The sequence below is a fragment of the Stegodyphus dumicola genome, chromosome 2, assembly GCF_044657685.1.
Source record: "Stegodyphus dumicola isolate Sdum_Otavi_A_Nest chromosome 2, ASM4465768v1".
NCBI classification, from domain to species: domain Eukaryota; kingdom Metazoa; phylum Arthropoda; class Arachnida; order Araneae; family Eresidae; genus Stegodyphus; species Stegodyphus dumicola.
Window position 1 is genome coordinate 270,450,028 of NC_140769.1, and position 23,750 is coordinate 270,473,777.

Consider the following 23,750-nt stretch of genomic DNA (forward strand, 5'->3'; position numbering starts at 1 on the left):
AAATGATTTCCTATAGAAAACTGACTGTCAACTGCGAGAAACATGTCTAATTTTGAAAGCTATTTTATGTAAATATCCACATGTGTAAATGTAAATTAAATAATGTTTCATCTATTTCAGTGGCTGAATAAACTAAGCATGAATCAAGCATTTTCTATCAATCACAAAGGTGGTCATAGTTTCAAATATTAATAAATCTAAAGAACTTCAACCAGGTCTTACAGGTTTGGACAGAGTATTAAATCTAAATGCATTCATAAAATGGAGAAACGTTAACAAAGTTCTAATCCCCAAGTTAAAAATTAAAGTAAAGGCAGCTTACAGACTGTTGCTTATATGAACATATAGCAGTAACTCTGAGAGGTCTTGGAAGAGGTTGACGTCTTTGTTTCAGTGGAGCTATATCTTTGCTTCTTTCAATTAATGAAGATACAACATTGCTATAGTGGCTCAACTCATCCCTTAGTTCTTGCATTTCTTTCATTAAGCGTTCACCTTCATCAATGGAAAAATTCTGACGACTATAAGTAGTAGATAGACGATTTTCAATTTGTTTCAACCATTGTTGGCACTCTTTAGCTTCATTAAAAAACTACAAATAAACAACACGCAGCTATATTTATGGGAATACATTGTAAACAATACACATCGATATATATAATATAGGACAATCTTTAAACAATTGTGAGATAATAAAAAAATTATGCCATAACATTTTTATCTCAGAGTTAAAAATCAATTATATGTCTATTTTCCTAACAGATACACGTATGATTTTTTTTTTCCTTGCATCAAAGATTATTTATATTAACTCTGGGTTAAGCAGACATTTATTTCTAATCGTTGATGAACACGATTAATACTCTATCTTCTGATTTATTATCAAATATCCATCTTAGCCCTCTTACAATAGGAGATAATTAAATCTGAAATGCAATGTTTCAACAAGCATTACTTTGCATATAAAGTATACTCACAAAAGCTGGCAAATGTTGCAAAGAATAAAATGGAAATTTGAAATCATATGAAACATATTAAACTAGAGCACTTTAAAATAAATACATATTTTAAATATACTTTAAAATACGCACTGTTCAAGTGCTTCTACAGTTTGAGAAATGCCAAGATATACAGCAATGTATAATTATGCAAGAAAATACTTACCTGATGATAAATATAAGCATATTTCAAATGAACTTCAAGGCAAGACATTAGTTGCAAGAGCCAAGACCATTGTGTCTGCATTGCAGCTAAATAAGCCTGTAAAATAAAGTGTAGATTGAAAAACCCATTGTGGTATTCCAGGGACACAAATAAATAAATTATTCAACATAAAATAATGACAGTCAGAATAAAGCACATAAATAAATAAAAACTAAAATTTTCTAAAATTTTTCTTATTCTTAAAAATGCAAATGATATGCTTTTTTTATTTGAGAGACCGTAAAAAATTGCAGCGAAAATATATGTGCAAAAGTGCCAAATCTAGCAAACTCGCTCATTTAACAGCGTGCCAAATTTATCGAACGTGCCGAAGTGCATAAATTTGGATAGTTCTATATTTATAAGTCGCCATGGAAATACTAGTTTAACTTTTAATTCTTTTCGAATACTGCTATGGGTTTAACATTTTGGGAATTACCCATTGACGGAGAGTGTGCGATAGAATTTTTTCAAAGAGCAGGCATCATTCCTGATAGAAAATTATGTTCAAACAACCACGAGATGATATTATGCTTTAGCGTAACTCAGTAGCAAAATGGCAGTGCAGGATAGAAACCTGTGAGAAAGGTTCAAGTCAAAATTGGTTCAAATGATCGAAAATCTCCTTCCTTACAATCCACATGTGTAAATGTAAATTAAATAATGTTTCGTTTGATCATCTATTTTTAGTGTCAGGAGATGATATCTATTGAACTTTGTGAACTCCAGCTGATGATGAACCACAACACAACTGTAGACTGGAATAGTTTAATGCGTGAAGTGTGTGCCGCAACTTTTACTCAGTCTAACTTGAAAATCGGCAGATGGGGCAAAATTATTGAAGTAGACGAAAGCCTTTTCAGTAAAAAAAGGAATAACGTTGGCTGGGTTCTTCTCCCACAATGTATTTTCGGCAGATTATGCAGAGGATTCTTTTTAATCACTGTTCCAGAATAATCGGCGAAAACTTTATTGAACATCATAAAAGAAAATATCGCAAAAGGAAGCATTATTCATATTGACTGCTGGAAATCATACAAGTTGGATGAATGCAAAATACCGATTTTTTAACATTTTACTGTCAATCACAACTACAATTTTGTGGACCCCGAAAGTGAGTGCCATACACAAACAGTAGAGCGGCTGTGGGACGGTGCTCCACAGCATTTCGATTATTATTTGTCCGAATTTATGTATACATGCTTGCACAAAAAAACTGAAATATTCTAAATCTAAATGAAAATCTAAACTAAAACAATAATCTTAGATAGTTATTTACTATTATGTTTCCTTTCTTGCCTTAGGGTTACCGTAATTATTTTTGGTAGCATTGGCATCAACAGTAGTTTGGCGATTTTTTATGGCCCTTATAATGGAATTGTACCCTTTAGTACCACCACTACATTTTACAATGATTATTTTTTAATTTCTCAATAGAAATATTAAAACAAAATATATTTTGCGATTCGCGAAACCTATTGTCTCTATTAAATGTGCACACATAAATATATAATAAATGAAAAATTGGTTACTATTTTAATTATCAAAATTTAAGTTATAATAGTTTAATTCTACAATTTAATATGAAATTTGGACCTGTTTAAGAGATATCAATTTCTTTCTGTCTGGTCTTATTTCACTTAACCATAAATTAGGATCCAGTTTTAATTTTGCTCAGTACTTTTTTTTCAAATAAAACATGGAAGAAAATGCTTATTCATACATATAGGTTCTGGCAATAAAAATTTAATAGCATAATTAAAAAGGCAATAAAATTTAATAGCTTTATTTGAAATACCTTTAAATTCTTTTTTCAGTCGAAAGCTAACAAGTGTGTTATTTTTGAAATCTTCAGTTAGAGTTCGATCACAAGAAATTTCTATCAATTTTTCTTTTTCTTTATGAGATTTTTGAATTTTTGAATTAAAAATAATTTGTTTCTTTGCTTACCACCAGCTGAGAATCGCTGGTTTACAGTAATGTTGAATTTAGCGTATTGAACACTGAGCAAAATTTGTTATCAGCTGCAATTACAGCTACAACTTGATACAAAAATCATCCTGTATGTGCAAGTTTATAAAATACAGTTTATTTTGTTTGCATAACAGCTGTAAATAGCATGTATAAAAATGCTGTTACCTTTAGTATTTGTCAAAAAAATCATCTAAGCACTAAGGAATTGCAAATAAAACGACAAGGGTTATAATTGCAAATAAAACGACAAGGGTTATCATGTATTATGCTGAAGAAAATTCAACTTTATATATGCATTTCTTGCTTCAGTAGGAGCCATCAAATGAAATGAGCTGCTTAGTTAAGTACATCTGGGAGGGGGTATCATATATGTGTATTCTTAAGAAACTTCATTTTTTAAAATTTTGGTTTATTTGGTTATGGCAAAGCATGCGTGGTCATAGGGGAGGGATATCTTCATAGAGGTCTTTCTAAGAGAAACTGGCTTGTATCTATCTGCATTACACATGGAGAAAACCATAAGAACATCCAAGCAGTCAGCCCATTGAATCCAGGTCAAACTACCAGTATTTAGTGACTTTACCACTCAGCCGCTGGTGGGCAAATGATACACAAGACATAATTTTTAAATTAAAAACTGTTCCCTTCCCTCCCACAGGGAGAGGATGGAAAACAGCTAATTTTTCATTCTGCATACTGGAAGAATAACTGAGCATATCTACACAACAGTTATCTTCCATCTAACAAAACTTTTCATCTCTCAATGAAATTTTCAATTACAAACTTATATTTCTTATGTAATGTTATGAACTGTATTAATATCACTTTAAAGCTTCTACCAGAATTGAAAAAAAAAGTTATTACATTAAATATTAATATCTGGTTCAAAGAATGAAATTAAAATTACTTAGTAATAAAAATTCTCAGTCTTATATACATACACTTTCAGTCCTTATAAGCTTACCTCAATACATTTGGATGCAGGATGCTTTTGCAGAACAAGACTTTCTCCCCTATCTTGAACAGCATTAAAATGTACTTCACGTTTTTCTAGCTCTATTGTTAAGGCCTAAAAGTTTAAAAAAAAAGGATTTAAATAACTGCATAAATTTTTTATGCATAACTAACACAAAATGTTAGGTTATTAAAATAAAGTTTCATAAGCTTTTCCATAAAAAGATTGTACATTCTGGAATTTCATTGCATTGAAAAACAGTCCCTTTAAAATACAGCTATTGAAATTTTCGTACAAAATATGTAAAATTATATTAAAATCTCCCATTGTCACTGCTGTTTGAGGCAACTAGTTCTGAAATTGATCAGTATTTATGTAAGTATAATTATATAACAGAACTAGCAGAACTGAATTTCATGTTGTCTATAGCAACTTCCATAACAAAAACCTCTGGAATTATGAGAGCTTAACTCTTATCTGGCTTCATATTAATAAAATATTAATAAAATTATGACTTTTGTACATTATTCAACAATTATTAATATAAAAATTAGTACAAAACTGCCAATTTTAATAGTATTTTTATGATATGTTAACATATTATCTGACCAAATGATCCTGATAAGCAAGAGATACTTGAAACTAGAAGTACATATTATAAAAATTTTAAAAAATTATATTCTGAAAGTAAGTGTGACATTTTCATATAATATTTTTATGATATGTTAACATATTATCTGACCAAATGATCCTGATAAGCAAGAGATACTTGAAACTAGAAGTACATATTATAAAAATTTTAAAAAATTATATTCTGAAAGTAAGTGTGACATTTTCATATAATTTTAAAATAAATTGCATTATATATATATATATATAATTTTAAGGACAGCTACTATGGAGGATAAATAGATTTGTTTATTACTAATGCATATTTTAAACTATATGCACAAATTAAATCTGCATTTATATGTTGACTGTTAATTTAAAGATTGTAAATGTCTTGGATATATTAAATTATTAAAAGCAGATTTATTTATAGTCAAAATGTCTAAATAAAAAAATATAAATAATAAATTTAAAATTTTTTATTAGTATTTTTTTCATTTAGATCATTTCTTGTTAATTAATGATAAATGATAATCACTGACTAATATTATCAGTTCATCTTCACAAATTAAAAATGCCATAATTATTAACCTTTCCATAATGAAGCATAATATATATGGTTAGAATACAAATTTTAAATTTATATTTTCATAATATTCACTGCACTGAACTTACTTTCTGATATTCTTCTATTTCAGAAATATTTAAAGATTTAGCACTCCAGTCTCTAGATACTTCTATTTCTTCTTTTTCATTCATCCATATGAGTTCATTTGTTGCAGACTGGATGAAATCCAGAAGAGTATCAAGGTCACTCATTCTTTTGTTAGACATAACCTGTAAATAGATAACATTTGATGTGTTTGTGCAAATTTCTTAAAATTTCAATAAATTAATGAAATTTCAATAGAGACAACTTACATACAATAGTTATATATTTTCCACTAGAAACTTCAGTAATAAACATATTCAAACTCAAAATGTATTTTAGAAAAAATATAATGCAGTTTGACTTGCATTAAATGTTGTGAACTATCATACATACATATATTACCCAAGTTATCTGTTACTGCAATCAGAATTTATTTACTTACATAGTAAACTTACAGTAGACTTCATAAAAATGTTTGTTATATGATATCTACTAAGAAAAAGTATTCATGGTAAAGGGAAAGGAGCAGCTTCAATTGACCAAAAGGCCTGGAGCACCAGAGGGAAAAGACTGACTGAGTTCCAGGTGCCTGTTTTAGCTGGACATAATGGAATTGCATTCATGTCTAGTGTGGCCCTACCAAGAGAGAAATTCCCAATGTACTTCAACCGTTCTGTCCAGGGACACCCTTCCACCACTTTGAGGTAACAATCGGGACTTGAAGGCGCTTCATGAATATTATATATTACAGCCCTCACATTTCATTAGGAACAGAAGATCTTCCCCGAGTTCCATTAGTGTAAGGCTGACGTGGTCACCCCAAGGAATATTTTAGCTTGCTTGGATTTTAACAAAGATCGTTTTGTTTTCAAACTTTTTAGATATTTTCAGATTTATGGAGATTGTCTAGCTTTGCTGGAGAATCTGGAATTAGTAATAACAACAACTACAAAAAAATATGCAAGTTTACTAGTCATAGGTATACCAATGGAAAAACAATTTTACTCAGGAGTGAATTGCTCTTTGAGTGAACACAATAAAAGTCCAAACTGATTCCCTAATACTTTTATCAGCTACCTGAAACACCTCATCAGAAAAAGATTAACAAAACACAAATTAATAATAACAATTAACTTAACCAGTCCTAGATAAACAACATATGTGTACCTTAAGCATCCCATTTCAGTCAAAATATAAATTTGGCATTTTTGCTAGTATTAAAAATTTATACTTTTCCTTTTATTATTCACCAAATGGGTAGTGTCATCTTTTTTGATGAATATCGGCTTTCGAAGTGCTTAGAGATGGTTTTTTACTCTACGATCTCTCGCATTTAACATTGTTGTATACAACTCATTTCTCCCATGACTTCGCACAAACGGCAATGCAACGGCTCAAATTTCTTTTCGTAAGAAAATGATGAACCCATTTGTCGAGCTTTGAAATTAAACCTAGGCATTTCAAATTATAATGAATGGTCACATTCGATAAATTTAATCTCTCAGAGATCTCACTAGTTGTTATTCACCAGTTTGCATCAGTTAATGCCTTTATTGTGTCTTCATAAGTTTTAACTGGCCTTCCAGAACATGGTGCATCTTCAAGATCAAAACTGCCACATTGAAATTTTGCAAACCAGTTTTGGAACTGGTCTTCTGTCAATGCATCTTCTCCATATACATCGGATATTTTTTTTTTCTTTGTTTGAACAACATTATAAACTTTTTGATAGTAAAAAAGTAAAATATGAAAATGCTGCTTTTTACTTTCTATATTTGAAAGGGCACCAACACCCCCCCCCAAAAAAAACTACTGTGTACAATCAATTGAACATTTTCAGAAGCAAGCCTTGCTATATTAGCTGTCAAAATATATAATGATTATGCGGCTTAAGTGTGAAATTTCTGTGTAAAAATACACTTAAGCACTATGTTAGGAAAAAATTAAATTACTTCCCGAATAATCCAATAAAATAATAATGCAGTTTTTTGAAGGGTACTGAATTCTGTGTGTCTGTAAATTTTATAGCATTGCCTCAAACTTTTATGCTAAAAAGAAAAAAAATAATAATAAAACTTTGATATTCATCAAGTTTCATATGCCATTTAGTATTGAAATATATATTGGAAGATAAAACGCTAATGGATTATAATTTCAAAAAATTACATCTATTACTGTACAAATTACTATACAAATGCTTTAAGAACCTCAAGCAGAAAGCAAAATTATACATCCATATATTTTGATCCTAATATTTACAAAACATGTTACTTTCATGACTGATGATTAAATAACCATAAACATGTATAGAGACTATTAATTAAGAAGTCAAAAAAAAATCATCAGCATTATATTTTTAAATTTTACTGTCTAACTTCAAACAGTAAAATTTAAAATATAATGCTGATGATTTTTGTTGTTTGACTTCTAAATTAATACTTGTTTGGCATGTTATTTTATCTTATGTATATAGACATTTAATCCAATCATGCATTTCTCTAATTAATTAAATTTTTCATAAGGATAACAAATTTAAAAATAAAACTTACCAGGACTTCAGAATAACCTTTTTCTAGTCTTGATAATAATTTGCAGTAAAGCTCCAATTCTTCACCTTTAAACTGAGTCTGAAAAGCATTTTAATTTATATAGCATAAAAACGTGGTAAAATAACATTTTCAGTAAAAAAAAAGTCATTAAATTTAATTGTGCTTTTGATTAATTTTTCATTGCTCCAGCTTTAGAGTATAAACACTGATGCATCCAAATATAAATAACACTTCATACTCATACACAAAAATAATGAAAATTTATGTTTATTAATCCACTATTTAAAATAACTGCATTTAGTGGACGCTCCAGATTTACAATACAACATATGCGAGGAACTATTTCAAATTCCTACCCATTGTACTTTTTTATTATTAAAAAAGATTTTAAAAATCAATTTATAAAATATTCAAAAGAAACTTAAATAATGGGTTGAAAATCATTTCCTGAATTTTGTACTTCTGTTCCGCTACAGACTTCTTAACTTTCTTCTTTCTTATTTATTACACTGTTTCCTTAACTATTCATATTTTATAAAGCTAATTTTTCGTAAACTTAGACTATAAACTTCATCCTCCTACTATTTAGTGAGAATCATATTATTAACTTAATAGGTTAATAATAAAACATATTTTTTTTACCAAAAACACACTACTTTCAAAAAATTAAATTTTACAAAACATTCTCAGCTACCCTAAAGTTGAGAATTTTGTGCTAAAAATGAGGGAAAGACTTTTTCACGTAGGTTGTAAAACATTATTAACAAATTTATTTAATAAACAAATAACTCATAAAATTAAATGAAAATGCAGAATAAAATTTATTTTAAATGTAATCTGGGTATAAAAAAAATTCTTTTTAATATTTTTAATTTCATTAGCATCCTTTTTCGAAAAATCCCCATAAAATTTGAATCCATAAGCAAAGTGTCGACTTTTTTAATATATTATCAACTTTTTTATTTCTAAGACTGTTTAAAAAATGCTTATTTTTATAAAGCAGATAAGATCACTCTTGAAAATCTACCTAAACGGAATACAGTGATTACAAGGATTTAAAAATGAAATGCCACGGACTTTAAGAGTTAAAAAAATTATTATAGCACAAAATGGTTTATTCAACTAAGATTTAATACAACTCCTTTCAACCAATATATAGCTTTTTCTTTGTATATTTAATATTTCAACATTTAGCTTACTCTTTGTGACGAACATTGATCCACATTCTTCTGAAACTGGTCAATGAGCCGATGCTCTGTATGATGCTGTTCTAACAAAGACTGAACACTGGGTAAATCAGTACCATAGTCGGCTTCTTCTAGGTATTTCTAAAATAAAGCAGAATTAAAATGTTTTATTAATATCAATCTAACTAGAAATTGATAAATGACACATTTATCGAATTTCTCAATTTAACAAAAAAAAAAATCATCTTACCAATTTTTTATGCACCCAATCTATGCATTCTTGAAGAAATTTAAAAGCTTTATTTGTTTCAATTAATTTTTCTAATGACAGAGGGCGAGGTTTTGACACTTTCTTTTCTTCAGTCTTCAATGATCTTGTGGCAAGGACATTCAGCAATCGCGTCTGAAAGTTCAGCCGTATATTTAAAAACCTTTCGTGAAGTTGCTGGACTCTATAAAACAGGAAATATAAATAAATAATTTATGTTCAGATATTTTTTTTTCTATTGCAGGTAATAGTTTTCTTCTTAAAAAACATTATGTTAGTAAATTATATGAATACATACACCAAAAGAAAATTTTTTAAAGTAAGAGCAATGGTGGGGTACTAGATGATATCTAGCTTTATTACAGCATAAAGAGAAATTCATTTCATTCTTTTGCAATGCATTTCCTATGTTATACAGTCAAAAGTCTTTAATCCGGACTCGTCGAGACTTCGGCGATTCCGGTTTATCGATTTTTCCGGATTATAGATCATCAGTTTAAATCTGGTAAGATGGCATGCAGAAGTTATAAAATTAAAAACATGAAACCGTAATTTATAAAATAATGAGCAATTATGATCTAAAGGGTATAAAAATTTACCAAAAAAGAAGCCTAATATTTATTTGTTTACTTTATTAAACACTTCTTTCAACGTGCGGATGCATAAAGCATACCTTACGCATAGCCGAAATTAGAAAATTGCAACCAGAAAACTATTTGATTTGTATTCATGATATTTATAATGACGAGGAATTTGATTTAAATCATATCAAAGACGGAGTACATCGAAATTAAATACTACATTTAGTAAGGAATTATAAGCCGAATAAAATAAAAACATCTGCCCTGAAGATAACAATAATGTTGACAAATCAACTTCCAGTTCATTTGGAAGGGAAAGGGTTCAACAAACTTGGCAACTATGTTCAAAAATAGGGGAAACGTATGTAGAATCTGAAAATAAATTTGGTTGTGGAAAATTTTGTTTTGTTTAGTTTTTATTTTCAAACGGCCCTTACTTAAAAAACACCCCTCGTACATAACAATCAGCCATTCCCAAATAAATAACCTCGTCAGCAAGCTCGCATAGTGGATATGCGCATACCGGATTATCGGGGGTTCGAACAATTAAAAGCGAAATTATCGGCCTTTTATTGCACTTGCTTTTATTGCCTATTGACTATTTTAGATCTAAAATAACTAATAAAGACGTAATGATCACTGTTCTTAAAAACTTTCATTCACATCTCCTCCCCCCAAAACGCAAGATACTAGTTATCTCTATTCTGCATCATTAATTAAATGCCACGAACTCATATATAGAAGAAATTTCAGTCTTGATTTTCAGCACTCGGTTTCACTTATACAGATATACGGCATCTCAATAAACAGAAATCATATTTTATAAATATGAATAATTTTCACTGGGAAATAATAAATTTTGACATTATTAAAAATACAAAATACTCCAGCCAGTATTGGATTTGTTTGAAGAAATTGCTGGGAGAGAATATTTTAAATAAATTTAAAGAGAAATAAATTTAAAAAGCGATTTTTTAAAGTTAACTACAGAAAAATCAAAATTTTATACAGTTCCATTATTACTAGATTCAAAATTTATAAAACTGTTCACTTTTCAAAGTAGAATTCCTTTCTTTCATTTAAATAGTTCAGATAAAATATCAGATTATTCAAAAGAATTCAAAATTCAAGTAAAACGCAAAAGAAATTATATTCACAGGTTTTCCTCTCTCCTGTATTCATACGCCTTCACCTACATATTTATAATGTTTATGATATTATTAGATTATACTATTATGATACAGTCAAAAGTCGTTAATCCGGACTCGTCGGGACTTCGGCGATTCCGGATTATCGATTTTTCCGGATTATAGATCATCAGTTTAAATCTGGTAAGATGACATGCAGAAATTACAAAATTAAAAATATGAAACCGTAATTTATGAAATGAAGAACAATTATGATCTAAAGGGTATCAAAATTTACAAAAAAAAAAAAAAAAAAAAGCTTAATATTTATTTGTTTACTTTATTAAACATTTCTTTTAATGTAAGTTGTTTAAGTTGCTTCGTTTTATGTGATAATACTTTCTCTTTAATTCTATAAACAGACATAATTTCTTGTTCAGTTACAAAGTTCCGCCGTTCAAGTCCCGTTAATTGCCGTGCCGAGAATACCGACTAACTTGTCAATCGAAATTTTTTCGTCTTCACTAACCTCTCTGTCACATTCTTCATGTCTTTATCCATTTTTTGCAGCAATTCCACTTTTTGTTTGATGGACATCGAAACATACTTTCGTTTTGTACGATCCTTCGGGAGCTCCAGATTCGGAAATTCTATTTGACATAATCGAAAGTTCAAGTTTACTTTTATAGTATTGCTCATACAGTCTGCAAAAAATAATAAGCCGGATCCAATTCGAAAATTAAAGAACAACGCAATCATCAACATTAACTGAAATAGATAATTAGATAATTTTAGCTTATACTGTTCGTTATACATAAAATGCGCACACACAAATGCGCAGTCCACTTTTTGTTTGTAAGAGGTCTTACGTGCACGCGTAAATGCCTATGCGCATGTGTCAACGCGGCGCATGCGCAGAAAGTTTTTAGCTTTGAGGTCCGGATTATGGGTGTCCGAATTAACGACTTTTGACTGTATAAGCATTTCATATTCAAGTTGATAATGAATAAGATGACTATTTTATGATTTTAGATTAGAATTTTTCCCCCATTTATTTGGTTTTCCTACAGTGTTTTCCACATTTTTTAAATGCAAAATTATCTGCAATTTTCATTTATTTGGGATTCAGCGTTTCCCCGAGATTTCTGAATAGTCGAGCATTTACTGTTGCTCTAAACATTTCAAGTTTTTTAAGTCTATAACTGCTTTGTTTATGTTGAATATAAAAACTTACCTTTTCTGGAGTTCCAGAGCTTGGTGATAACGACCATCCCTGAGTGTCTGTACATCTCTTGACATTGACTTAAGACTTTCTTCAACATGCTTTAGCTCATTTTCAATTTGATCACAGTTATGCTTGGCATCAGATGGGTGAAGCCGTTGAACTCGTTTTTCTTCCTTCAAAATAAAAATTTGCGATTTTATTTAAAATCTGAGTAATTTTTTTCTATAAAAGCAATTTTTAGATTATAAAAATACACCAAAAAAAATCATTTACTTCAGCTATGTGTCTCTCAATATCATCCATTTTGCCATCACACTGTTTCGTTTCTCGGTGTACTTTCTCTGCAAGCCTTTGAAGTTTTTCTAACCTGAAATATTTTATGACAAATATTCTCAAATCACAAAAGCAATATGGATTTATATATAAATTGTTGCAAAATCACAGCTAAGGGAACATAAGTTATTCATACATCAGGCCAAAAATTCATAATCCTTTCTTCTCATACCAATATGACACTAGAATTATATTTTCTATTTACACATGCATAGCATGAATGAAACATGATGACTGAACAGTTGGAAGGAGTGTGCGATGAGTTGGTATTATATCATTATTTTTTCAATTGTTTTCAAGTAATTTTCTTTATATGGCTTTAATTATCATTAACAATTTTTCTCACAATTATATTCATATCCATTCCTATTGGCCATTGCTAGTAAAACAATTTTTCCATACTGATTTAACTTTTACTATATAATACTCTTAAAACTTTTTCCAAAACTTTTTTAAACTAAAAAAAAAAAAAAAAAAAAAAAAAAACTTAATATTACTAAAAAATTACGGATTTGTAAACTAATAGAATTTATTTAGACTTGAAATTGTAATTCTTTTACTTAATAAATTAAATCTTTTTCTTAATTTAATTTGAAATATAAGAATTTTAATAGGAGTATTCCCCTTTAATTATAATTATATTTAAATAAATTATTGCAGCTTAGGCGCAGGATTCTTAATAATCTTTTCTTACATTTGATTACTTGTTACTATATATATAAACATACATGAACTCTAATTAAATTTCTAATAAATAAAATTTTACCAAAGAACAGCTGTTCAGCTCAATTAGATCCCTCAGGGTAACTGTGACCGCAGTAGGTGGCACTAGACATTTTGCTGTTGCAGGTCTTAATCCTGCTGTCCAGTGACTGCTTAAATTCTAAAAATTTTTCTAACTCTAAATTTTACTGCCCAGAACCTCCCCTAAATTCTAAAAATTTTGATGCTCAGTGCTCTTTACTAAAGACTACAAATTTTCTACCCCTAAATTCTGACAAAAACCCATTTTGTAATAAAGAATCTTTTATTCTGTCTGTTAAGTACAGACGCCACGCAAAAGAGTAGTCAAAATGGTTTCAGGAATGGTAAAAATGGATATTTCCATTAAAATCTAAAACACAATTTTTTAATTACCATGCTTCCTTTACTTCATACAAGGAAGTAATAAAAATCAGGATATATGATTTCATCTAAACAAACAAAAGAACAAAATAACTAACCTTGCAATTTCATCATGGATTGCCTGGTCTCTTTCTTGGTGAGCTAACATTACTCTGTTCCAGTATCTCTCAATGGATTCCATGTGTAATTCATCACTTATTTCCAATGAAATAATGTCTCTATGAGATTTCTGTCAGAGTAGAATGGATATAAAATGTCAACAAACAATGTCATAATAACCACCAGATGTCAAAATTTGTAATGAGTAGATATCATCTTGTTCATTACAAATTATTATATTTAGTGTTTTAATATATTTGAAAAAATTTTATAAATAACTGTAACATACTGATATTCATAATAATATAAAATATTTCATGTCAATTGCTTTCTCTTCTCTCTATCTATTTGTGGGATGTTCAAGAATATGATTTCTTTTCGTTCAATGTTAAACATTTTGCAGAAATAATATATATAAATCTACAGTAGAGTTAAAAAAATTAACCAATGAGGAATATTACAAGTTGGCATCAAGAGAACTTTATAACAGTTTTTTTTTCCTTCCTGGTATTCCCAGATGAGTTCCTGGGATGTTTGACTGTTTCCCAAGATACTGTGATTGGTTGAATGAATTTATGAAAGTTAAAAATCAAATTACCTTAAATGGTTAGAAACTGAATATTAAAATTAAGAAATAAAGGAAAAGATTTTTTTTTAAATAATATTTTCTTTGAGATTTAAAAAATTCAAAATTTTAATATCTGCAATCTAACAGTACTATCTCCTTGTATATTTTAATAAAGTACAGCTAAATCCCAAAGTACTTGTATTTTAGTCGTTAGCATATGTTCTCATACATTAATAAATTAAATTGCTTATTCTCAAAAACTTTTTCATTTATTCTTCAAAAACTTATTCATTATAACTTCAGAAGAGTGAATATTATGCAATTTAGATTAGATTAAGAATGATCAAATTACAATATTTCTCAGGAGAAAGAGTGTCACTAATCAGTGATAGAAGTTCCAGTTTAATTATAACTGAATAACAGATTTTACATTCACTTCGTGGTTATGTACGTGGCATTGAGAATCATATAACTGGATTAATTTAGAAATAATGCACTTCATAAAGATGTACTACTATATTTACCATTTTAAGACAGAGAAATGAGAAAATAACCAGATTAAAAATAAGACTTAAGAGATTCTAACCAAATAAAATGCTAAATTTATCTTATCAGATAAATATGCTTTTTTTTTCATTAAATACTATAAAGAAAAACGTAAGAATTCAAATTTTACCTGAATTTCTCTGTACAGATGAGTTAGCCTTTGTTTTTCATGTAACCTAGGAGGTATGTCTTCCACTCTAAAACGAGTACACTCAGCTAAAAGAGACTAAAACCAAAAACACATCACAAACAAAATATAGTAAAAAACGTAAAAAGATAAAATTTTAACATACGGATTTTGCCAACTAAATAAATAAATAAATAAAATTAAACAATAATTCAGATTTTATGAAAATCAGATTTATATTTGAGATTTTACTAAATATAAATCTAAATTTTAACTGAACCTGGAACTCTAGAAGGAAGCATTATTGACCTACCACATGAATTTACTGCAAGAATTGTTTTTTAACCTTAACCATTTTCCTGCTATAAATTTTTGAAAACTATCAGTCTACTTTAGGACACCCAATATATTGTAATTGGATTATTTGGAGAATAGCTGCAATCGATTGGCGATGGTTTTTTCCATCGCTGTAACTTGGGCAGGCATTGTGTTATAATAACTCGGTGTTGGTTGTGATAACAGGTTTGCATCGTTACCTGAACTGCATAATAAAGAGAAACCAGGTATCATGGCTAAAATTAACGAGACACAATTTATTTCTCGACACTTAATTCTTCTTACACATTCTATATATCAGTTTCACAATAGTAGCATTGGTATTTATGAACAATAGATTCTTTAATCTGATTGGCAGAGAGTTCACCGCACTGCAGCATGTTTATATAAACATGAAACACAGAATGGATTAATTTTCAGATGATGCCCTTTAAAGACCTTATTTTATTCTAACATATTATTTTTAGTTTGACTTTCCTGTCCCTCCAGATTTCAGTTTCCTGCTGGAATGTAAATTTTAAATGACATGGTATGCAAAATCTAAAAATGTTTCAGAAGCAGTATTTAAGCTGCATTTCAAGAGTTCGTGAGAGTAATAGTGGAGTTAGTTCTGAGTTTATGCTGCATGTTTCAAATTAGCTATGTAGTCAGTGTTAGACACCCATCAGATTTACTGAGATTCTAGGCTCTGCTTTGCTGTGTGCAGCCGATTTAGCAGATTAGATAAGTTAAGCAGCCAGTCATGAGCCATTCAAATTTATTTCGATTTGTTACATTTTTATTTTCTTTTAAATTGAGTTCAGCCACAAGTAGTGGTGAATTGCGAGCACAGAATGCGTACATCTTATTAAATTTAGTTCAAATAAAAAGGTTACTTAAAACCTTCTTTTGCTGTATCATTATTCATCAAAGACATACTGAGTATTCATTACTCCATCGTCGATGTAGGGTCTACATTTTATACTTTCAAATAGAGTAAGACTCTATAGTACTTTAGATTAATATATTACTACGTTTAAGGCAGGAAGAGGATGCAGCAAATTAATGTTACTAATTTTTATTTTCATATTTTTTATTATTCCCCCTTTCAAAGAGAAAAATGCTTAGTGATAGAAAAGCTAAAAAAAAAGCATTATTTGATCTAAACTTTGGATTCAAATATTATTTATTCAAATACTAAAATCCGACAGCCTGCTCATTTAACTACCAATCTATATCTTGATTTACAAGAACTTTTCTTCAGAATGTACAAAAATGTAGCCTCCTATCTAAAATTTACTAATTTTAGAACTCTTGCATTTTTAACTAATTAAATTTTCAGCTGCGACAGGTGATAATCTATTTCTTTATATAAGAGCTGCTACAAATGAATTTTTATGCATTACTAATTTCAATTACTTGCTTAATCAAATTCATTCAAAAATATGTGAACAATCTCTCAATAAATTAAATATAACTCTTTTTAACACTATGCTCTTATTTTATAACTTACTTTCATTTCTACTAATGTGTTTGGAAAAGATCTGTCTTGTAACAATGACAGTGATTCCCTCATCCATAAGAAAAGAGAACTTGCTAATTCTTTGTATTCTTCCACCTTGCGTGTTTTCTCCTAAAAAAAGAAAAATTATTTAAACAACGCAGAATGCAAAAGTCACAAACTGAAGAAATTTTTTAATTTTAAAATAAAACACTTTATATGTTTAGTACTTTTTGTTACCAAACAAATTTCTAGTGTGTTTTTGAAACAATAGATGGCGCTACTGCCTCATGATTCAATTATGGTTGCTATGGTAATGAACCTGTCAAGCATGCAATTTATGTGTTCTATTCTTTTTTTATTATTGCTACAGTGTTTTTGAATGATGTGTGCATCGCAAAAATGCTGTGACGTGATGTGGATGGCATTTCTTCTATTTTAAAGTGTTTGTGTATATAAATTAAAGTTAAGGTTACAGTCCATTAGTCTTATTCTTAACAGTATAATAACAAAGCAGGGAAGTGGTTAAGAAAGTAATCTCCAAATTCTAGTGTGTCTGAAAACTGAAACCATTAAATGAAAAACCAGAATAATTATACATGTATAAAACATAAGACTATCAATTAGTTTGGTTTTAATTATCAAAGATAAAAATAATACAGAAAATTAGCTAGTGATCAAAACAGAGCCCATTCTCTTGCACTGCTGCTCAAACATTTTTAAGTTTAGAAAAACTTGAAAAAACTGAATCTTGAATTTTTTCACTACAGAATGTAATAACTTTTATAGAATGACTAAGTACGGTAACTTAAAAGCTAGTCTAAATTGTTTTCAGTTTATTTTTGTTAGATTTGTATTAAGATTACCAAATTAAGTTCTATATGGTCTTTCTCCCGTCTGCCTAGTGTGCCTTCATGGTGTAGTGGTTCTGCATGCTGGGCCGGTATTCTAGAGGTCCGCGGTTCGATTCCCGGCAAAGGCAATTGCTCATTTTTCATCTTGCCTGCTTCAAAAAATACCTAACGTCTCTACAGTTCTTATGTTTGCTAACTTTTTAAATATACAAGTGAAAAAAAAAAAAAAAAAAAAAAAAAAAAAAAACAGTTAATAAGTTTTAGTGCTTGATTTTAAATATTTGTATTAAAAGTTATAACGAAGTTGCTTGCATGAAAGTCACAATAGTTCAGTCACTGTTTTAGCAACACATATAAATAGAAACAAAAACCCTGGTTTAAGTCCTCATTGTAACAATATTAAATTTTTATAATACAGTGTGAGAAGTATTTATGAAAATATTATGTAAATAAATGTTTGCAGAAATAACATACACACATTTTATCAAAAATAAAATGTGCATCATTGCTTTTTAATTCTAAAATTCATTAGTTATTTAATTAAATTTAGTTAAGTTCACTTGCAAAATAGAATGAACAAAAAATAGAACAAATTTACTAATTTAATTTTAATAAACAAATTTACTTAAAGAACAGAATTCTATTTCATCTTTTCCTGCATAACCTTGAAAAATTTTTTATCTGAAAATGTAAATGCCAATATGACATGACCATAATATTTAGGATCTAACAAATAAATCATCCTGGACAAGGTGTGAATCAATGATATACCTTAATTTTCATTTAAGCATCCCTGTTTAAAATGCACGTCTTGGTTCTTGAAATCAAAAGAAATAATAGAAAACAGTGGTGGAATGAGTCGTACATTGTCAACATTCTGATATTTCAGTTTCGAAAATGAATAAATAAACATCAGTCTATTCAAGTTATTAGTTTTATTCAAACCGGAAGTTATTAAAAATTTTGGAAAAATATTTCATTTATCAGAAATACCTCTAGCAAAATGCTTCGAAATGCCATGGCAAATTTCAAAGGCATTTTCAAATTTCTTTCTTGAAGTGGAATTCATTCAAAGAGGGAGCAAAACAAAACATAGAACTTCAGTCAACTACAAATCACTAATGCAATAATTTAGAGAAAGATCCTCTGACCTAAATGAAAAGCAGCCTAAGCTTCAGAAACCTTTTGATATTATATTCAACTTATGATTTAAAAACCAATTTAGAAATCTATAAATGTAAGGAAAATAAGCAACTAAAGTTTCAGAATTTTCATCCATTTAAATTATTTGAGAGTTACATCTCAATGAAACTTGCTGCTATTTTTCTCTCATTCTGTATGTCAAGTTCATATTAAAAATAATTGCAAAGTTGATTCTGTCTGAAATAATACTTTTAAGGAATTTTTTCTTCCTCATACTGTGTTTTCATAGTGTACTAAGAGCATCCAGCTAGAACTGGAAGATCCACAGTTCGAATATTGGCAAAAGATTGTTGATTTTTCTTTCTTCCTTCAAAAAATTCTACAGCAACACCTGATGACGTGGTGATAGTAAGAATTTGTCCCCATCTGAATCTGTTGACCCTAGTTTTCTTAGTTTCCCTTTAAATGGGAAAGAATGGAAGAAATTTATTCCCTTCTCACTGCATTCCATCATGATGTAATGGAAGCAAGTTGGATCAAAGTTTGAATCTCAGTGATGACATCACTGATTTTTCATGTTTTATGCTTTGAAAAGATAAGTCATTCTGCACACTAACATATGCATTTCTAACTTTTATACATTATTTTTTGCTAATTCCTTGATCTAACTTGAAAATGAGAGGTTACTATTATATTTTAAAATGTTTAGGGGGGAAACCTAAATTAAAAGGGAGAAGGAATGATGAATTCTTTAAAAAAAATTCAATATGTTTCCAGAAGTAAAAATTTATAATTTTATACAACTTTCTAAATATATGTTAAAAATTGCTTGATTAATTAGCCAATATTAACCAAATCACTAAAAAATACAAAAGAATACTAAGAACAGCAAAACGTTTGCGAGTTTTCATTTCCTAAAGAGGAGGAATGCAGTAAAATATTTAAAATAAAATTCTAACTTACGTCATCAACTGCAAATGGATTATGAGCAGGAGGCCTAGGGAACACATCATATAATGAAGATATGTACGTAATAAGAGATTTTTCATCAGGTTCATGGGTATCGACATCTAGGGTGAACCATTAAAATAAACATTAAATTCTCAATATATAAATTAACTAAATAAATAAATATGACACAAGTTTTAATTTAGTTCAAAATCATTAGAAAATGTAAATAACAAAAGAAGTGTATTCAAAGGTTTTCTGAAAGTCAGTAAAGACAGGAAAATGAACACAATTTTTGCAAAAGTGAAAATTAATATCTTCCTCTCTTCTTTATAATAGAAATATTGTCACATATTACAGCATATACTGATATCACATAAGCATTCTATATGTAGTAGAAACCAAAAGAAACCACGCAACTAAACTTGGAATCTGGTTATGAAACTTTTAGAGTTTCATAAAGTTCAGATCATTTTTTAAAAAATGCAATAAGAATAAAAACAAGAGTAAATAAAAATGAATTCAAAAAAGCACATCAAACTAATTCACTTCTTTTTTTTTATCTCTTTTATATAAATATGCACATTTAATACATATAGTTTCTTTACATAAAGGATAAAAAGTACATAAAATACACAATAAGGATAAAAAGCATGCAAGAAATGTTTTTTCTCATTTTTTAAATATTTCTTTATAGCACTTCAAGATATTCTATTCTAAAATCCTTTCAATTAAAATTATACAGTAATTACACTCTTAGACAAAAAAAAAAAATAATAATGCACCACAATGCGCCAAGAAGATATAAAGCAAATTGGACACAAATTGATATGCAAATTGATGGACACAAATTGAAATGCAAAATTTGACATTTTGGCTGCCAATGAATGAACAGTTGTCGCTACAGCGCATCTGATCTGCGCAACTGGCAGGATATTTAAGAGGACAAATTACGATTCCAGGTCATAAATTCTTCACAAATGTCATTCTGTGTACTCTGGTAGACAGTAACTATGCCTCACATACAGGTGCGCAAATGATATGCGCAGATATCAGAATTTGAGTGAGGTCGTGTAGTTGGGCTCAAAGAAACCGGTCTGTCTTATCGGCAAATAACTCGACATTTGAGCAGAAGCGATGCCACTATTAGAAGATGATGGCAGGAACAGGTGAACCATGGCCACACACAGCATCAAGAAGGAAGCGATAGGCCTAGAAAAACGACAGAACGGGAAGACCAAGCAATCGTCAGAGCAGCACTTGCAGCCTCAGATGCATCATTATCATCAATTGTACGTGCAAATAGTGCTTCAGTGACTGCAAGGACCATTCATAGACGGCTCCCAGAAAGGAGGCTGAGGTCACGGCACCCCTTGAGTCGACTACCATTGACCTCTGTACAACGAACGTCAAGCCCGTTTGTGGTGGTGTCGGGCTCATTCGCGCTGAAATGTCACCGACTGGGGATGAATAGTCTTCAATGATGAGTCCAGCTTTGAACTGAGCCCTAATGACCAGCGAAGGCGAGTCTGGATACGCCCTGAACATCGGTGTGATACCAATCTGTCTTCTGGCAGACAGGTCGACAACCAGGAGTGATGGTCTGAGGTGCCATTTCATTTCATAGTAGGACCCCTTTGGTTGTCATCCATCGCAACATTACAGCACAGCGGTACATTGACAAAGTTCTAAGGCCCGTTGTGTTGCCCTTCATGTCGCATCACCCTGGGCTTATATTTCAGCAAAATAATGTTCACCCCCACACTGCACATATTTCTACTGCTTGCCTTAGTGCTTGCCGAACATTACCTTGGCCAGCAAGATCACCGGATCTCTCTCTTATTCAGCATGTTTGGAGCATTATGAGCAGGGTTCTCCAACCAGCTCGGTATGTAGACAATCTAACTTGCCAGTTGGACAGAATTTGGCCCGATATCCCTCAGGAGGACATCCACAATCTCTATCAATCGATGACAAGCCGAATAACTGCTTGCATAAGGGCCAAAGGTGGACAAACGCGTTACTGACTTTTTCACTTTGTGAAGCTCTATCACTTCAATAAATCATCTAATTTTTCTCAAACTGTAACCATTTGTTTTTCTGTACACATACATCACTCGATTTTCGTCCCATTTAAATAACTCATTTTTAGTGCATCTGTTTTTTTTTTTTTTTTTTTTTTTTTTTTTTTTTGTCTAAGAGTGTACCTCTTGATAAGTTGTACAGATTTATTATTCAAAATCCCATTTTATTACTAATAATATTATTAGTAATAAAATGGGAAATATATAATATATAATACTTATAAGAAAATCATGAATTTATTCTGAATTTCACAGTTTGATAAGAGAAAAAAGTGTGGTTTTTATTTCTGGTCAAAATAAAATTTTAAAATTCAGCTACTTTTCAGAAAACTGGGTGAAGTCATCATCAAACATAAATGATGGAACTGCTCTCTGTGTCATCTGCTACAACTTGCAAATCATCATCATCTTTGTCATTGTCATTATCGCTGTTCAGTCAGTCTTGCTGCATGCTATGATCTTCAGAACCATCCAAAGCATTTTCTTAAACTCTTCACTACTGCATTGCTTCACTATTGCTGCTCTTCACTATTGAATTCAGGGTTATCATCATAATCATTCAGGACACCGAAAATCCATGAGCAAATCAATTAGCAAAATGAAAACAACCACTATGTGGATGAATTCAATTAAAAATTTAAAGAATTTCACTTTCTGACCCTTGAAATTACATAAATGCTTAAAAATTCCATGAATGTTTAAAAAAAATTTTTCAGAAACCTGTGCTAATATGCTAGGAATTCTGTAAAGGGGAAAATACGTGAATGAGCATGATAATTGTGGTTATTTGAATAAAATCATTCATCTATGCAGAATTCCATTTCCTTTGAAAGAATACACTGACAGACTGTGCATTATTTGGCAGCTGTCAAATTAAAAATCCATTTTAGGTCCTCAGTCAAAATATTGCATGAAACATCACATATGAATAAAGTTTGGTATGGTTCATGGTATAAGCTGCTATCCTGAGATGCTTGTGAACATTTTGACTGGTGTTGTGTCAATGGAAGAGTACAAAACTTCAAATTATTGCAGCCGTGCTCATTAGAAACAGCACTTCATTAGGCTTCATTAATAGGTACAAGTTTTGTAACTTTGGGGAAAATAATAATATAGCAACAGTTATAAAAGCAAATTATCAACAGAATGTGATATCTGCATTTTGCTATTATATCTGGGAGGTAGACCAGATTTTGTGCATTGGCCATTTTCAATCTCCTACTGTAAAGTGTAATGACTTATTCCAGTTTTCCAAAAAAGGTTGAAATTGCAATGTACAATAGATAATATCGTCCTACATTTCAGACACTAATATACTACATCACAAAAACAGAGTAAAACAGTTTACTGCATATATATATATATATAAATATCAGGCTATAGACTTACATATTTTTAGAATATAACACAGGAAAATTAAATACCTTCAGGATCTAGAAGTTTAGTTACATTAAGCTCTCTTTCTGCTATTGTGAAAGCAGAATCTAGATTGTCTCTCGCAGATCGTTTCAAACAAGAGCGATAATCTACAAGATCAGGCCTAAAAAATAAAATTTTTAAAAATGTCACAGGTAGCCAATCATGCAATGAAAAAAAAAAAAAACTTTTCAGTTTTATTTATTTTCTAAACTTAAACAGAAAAACAACATTCTTCTAAATTCTAACTCAAGACTTCTGTGGAAAAACATACATGACATGTAGATGATACCTTAAAAAAATTATTTTGGGATCTGAATAGTTTTTAACTGCAACACAATCTTTTTTTGCTACGCAGCCC

At 29.9% G+C, this 23,750-nt stretch overlaps 1 protein-coding gene across 6 annotated transcripts in view; it reads right to left on the reverse strand.

The window, feature by feature from the left end:
* The window catches only part of shot (dystonin-like protein short stop), a 696,871-nt gene that overhangs the window by 135,355 nt on the left and 537,766 nt on the right, over nt 1–23,750 (reverse strand). For all 6 annotated transcript variants that reach the window (XM_085812140.1, XM_085812144.1, XM_085812142.1 and 3 more), the window contains 14 exons: nt 23,398–23,513; nt 19,905–20,011; nt 16,957–17,076; nt 15,132–15,227; nt 13,887–14,017; nt 12,604–12,697; nt 12,340–12,503; nt 9,380–9,581; nt 9,142–9,270; nt 7,943–8,020; nt 5,417–5,578; nt 4,142–4,246; nt 1,165–1,260; nt 323–592 (listed from right to left, as the gene is read on the reverse strand). In XM_085812140.1, the coding sequence (XP_085668266.1) occupies nt 323–592; nt 1,165–1,260; nt 4,142–4,246; nt 5,417–5,578; nt 7,943–8,020; nt 9,142–9,270; nt 9,380–9,581; nt 12,340–12,503; nt 12,604–12,697; nt 13,887–14,017; nt 15,132–15,227; nt 16,957–17,076; nt 19,905–20,011; nt 23,398–23,513 (1,870 nt within the window). The remainder of the gene's footprint in view (nt 1–322; nt 593–1,164; nt 1,261–4,141; nt 4,247–5,416; nt 5,579–7,942; nt 8,021–9,141; nt 9,271–9,379; nt 9,582–12,339; nt 12,504–12,603; nt 12,698–13,886; nt 14,018–15,131; nt 15,228–16,956; nt 17,077–19,904; nt 20,012–23,397; nt 23,514–23,750) is intronic.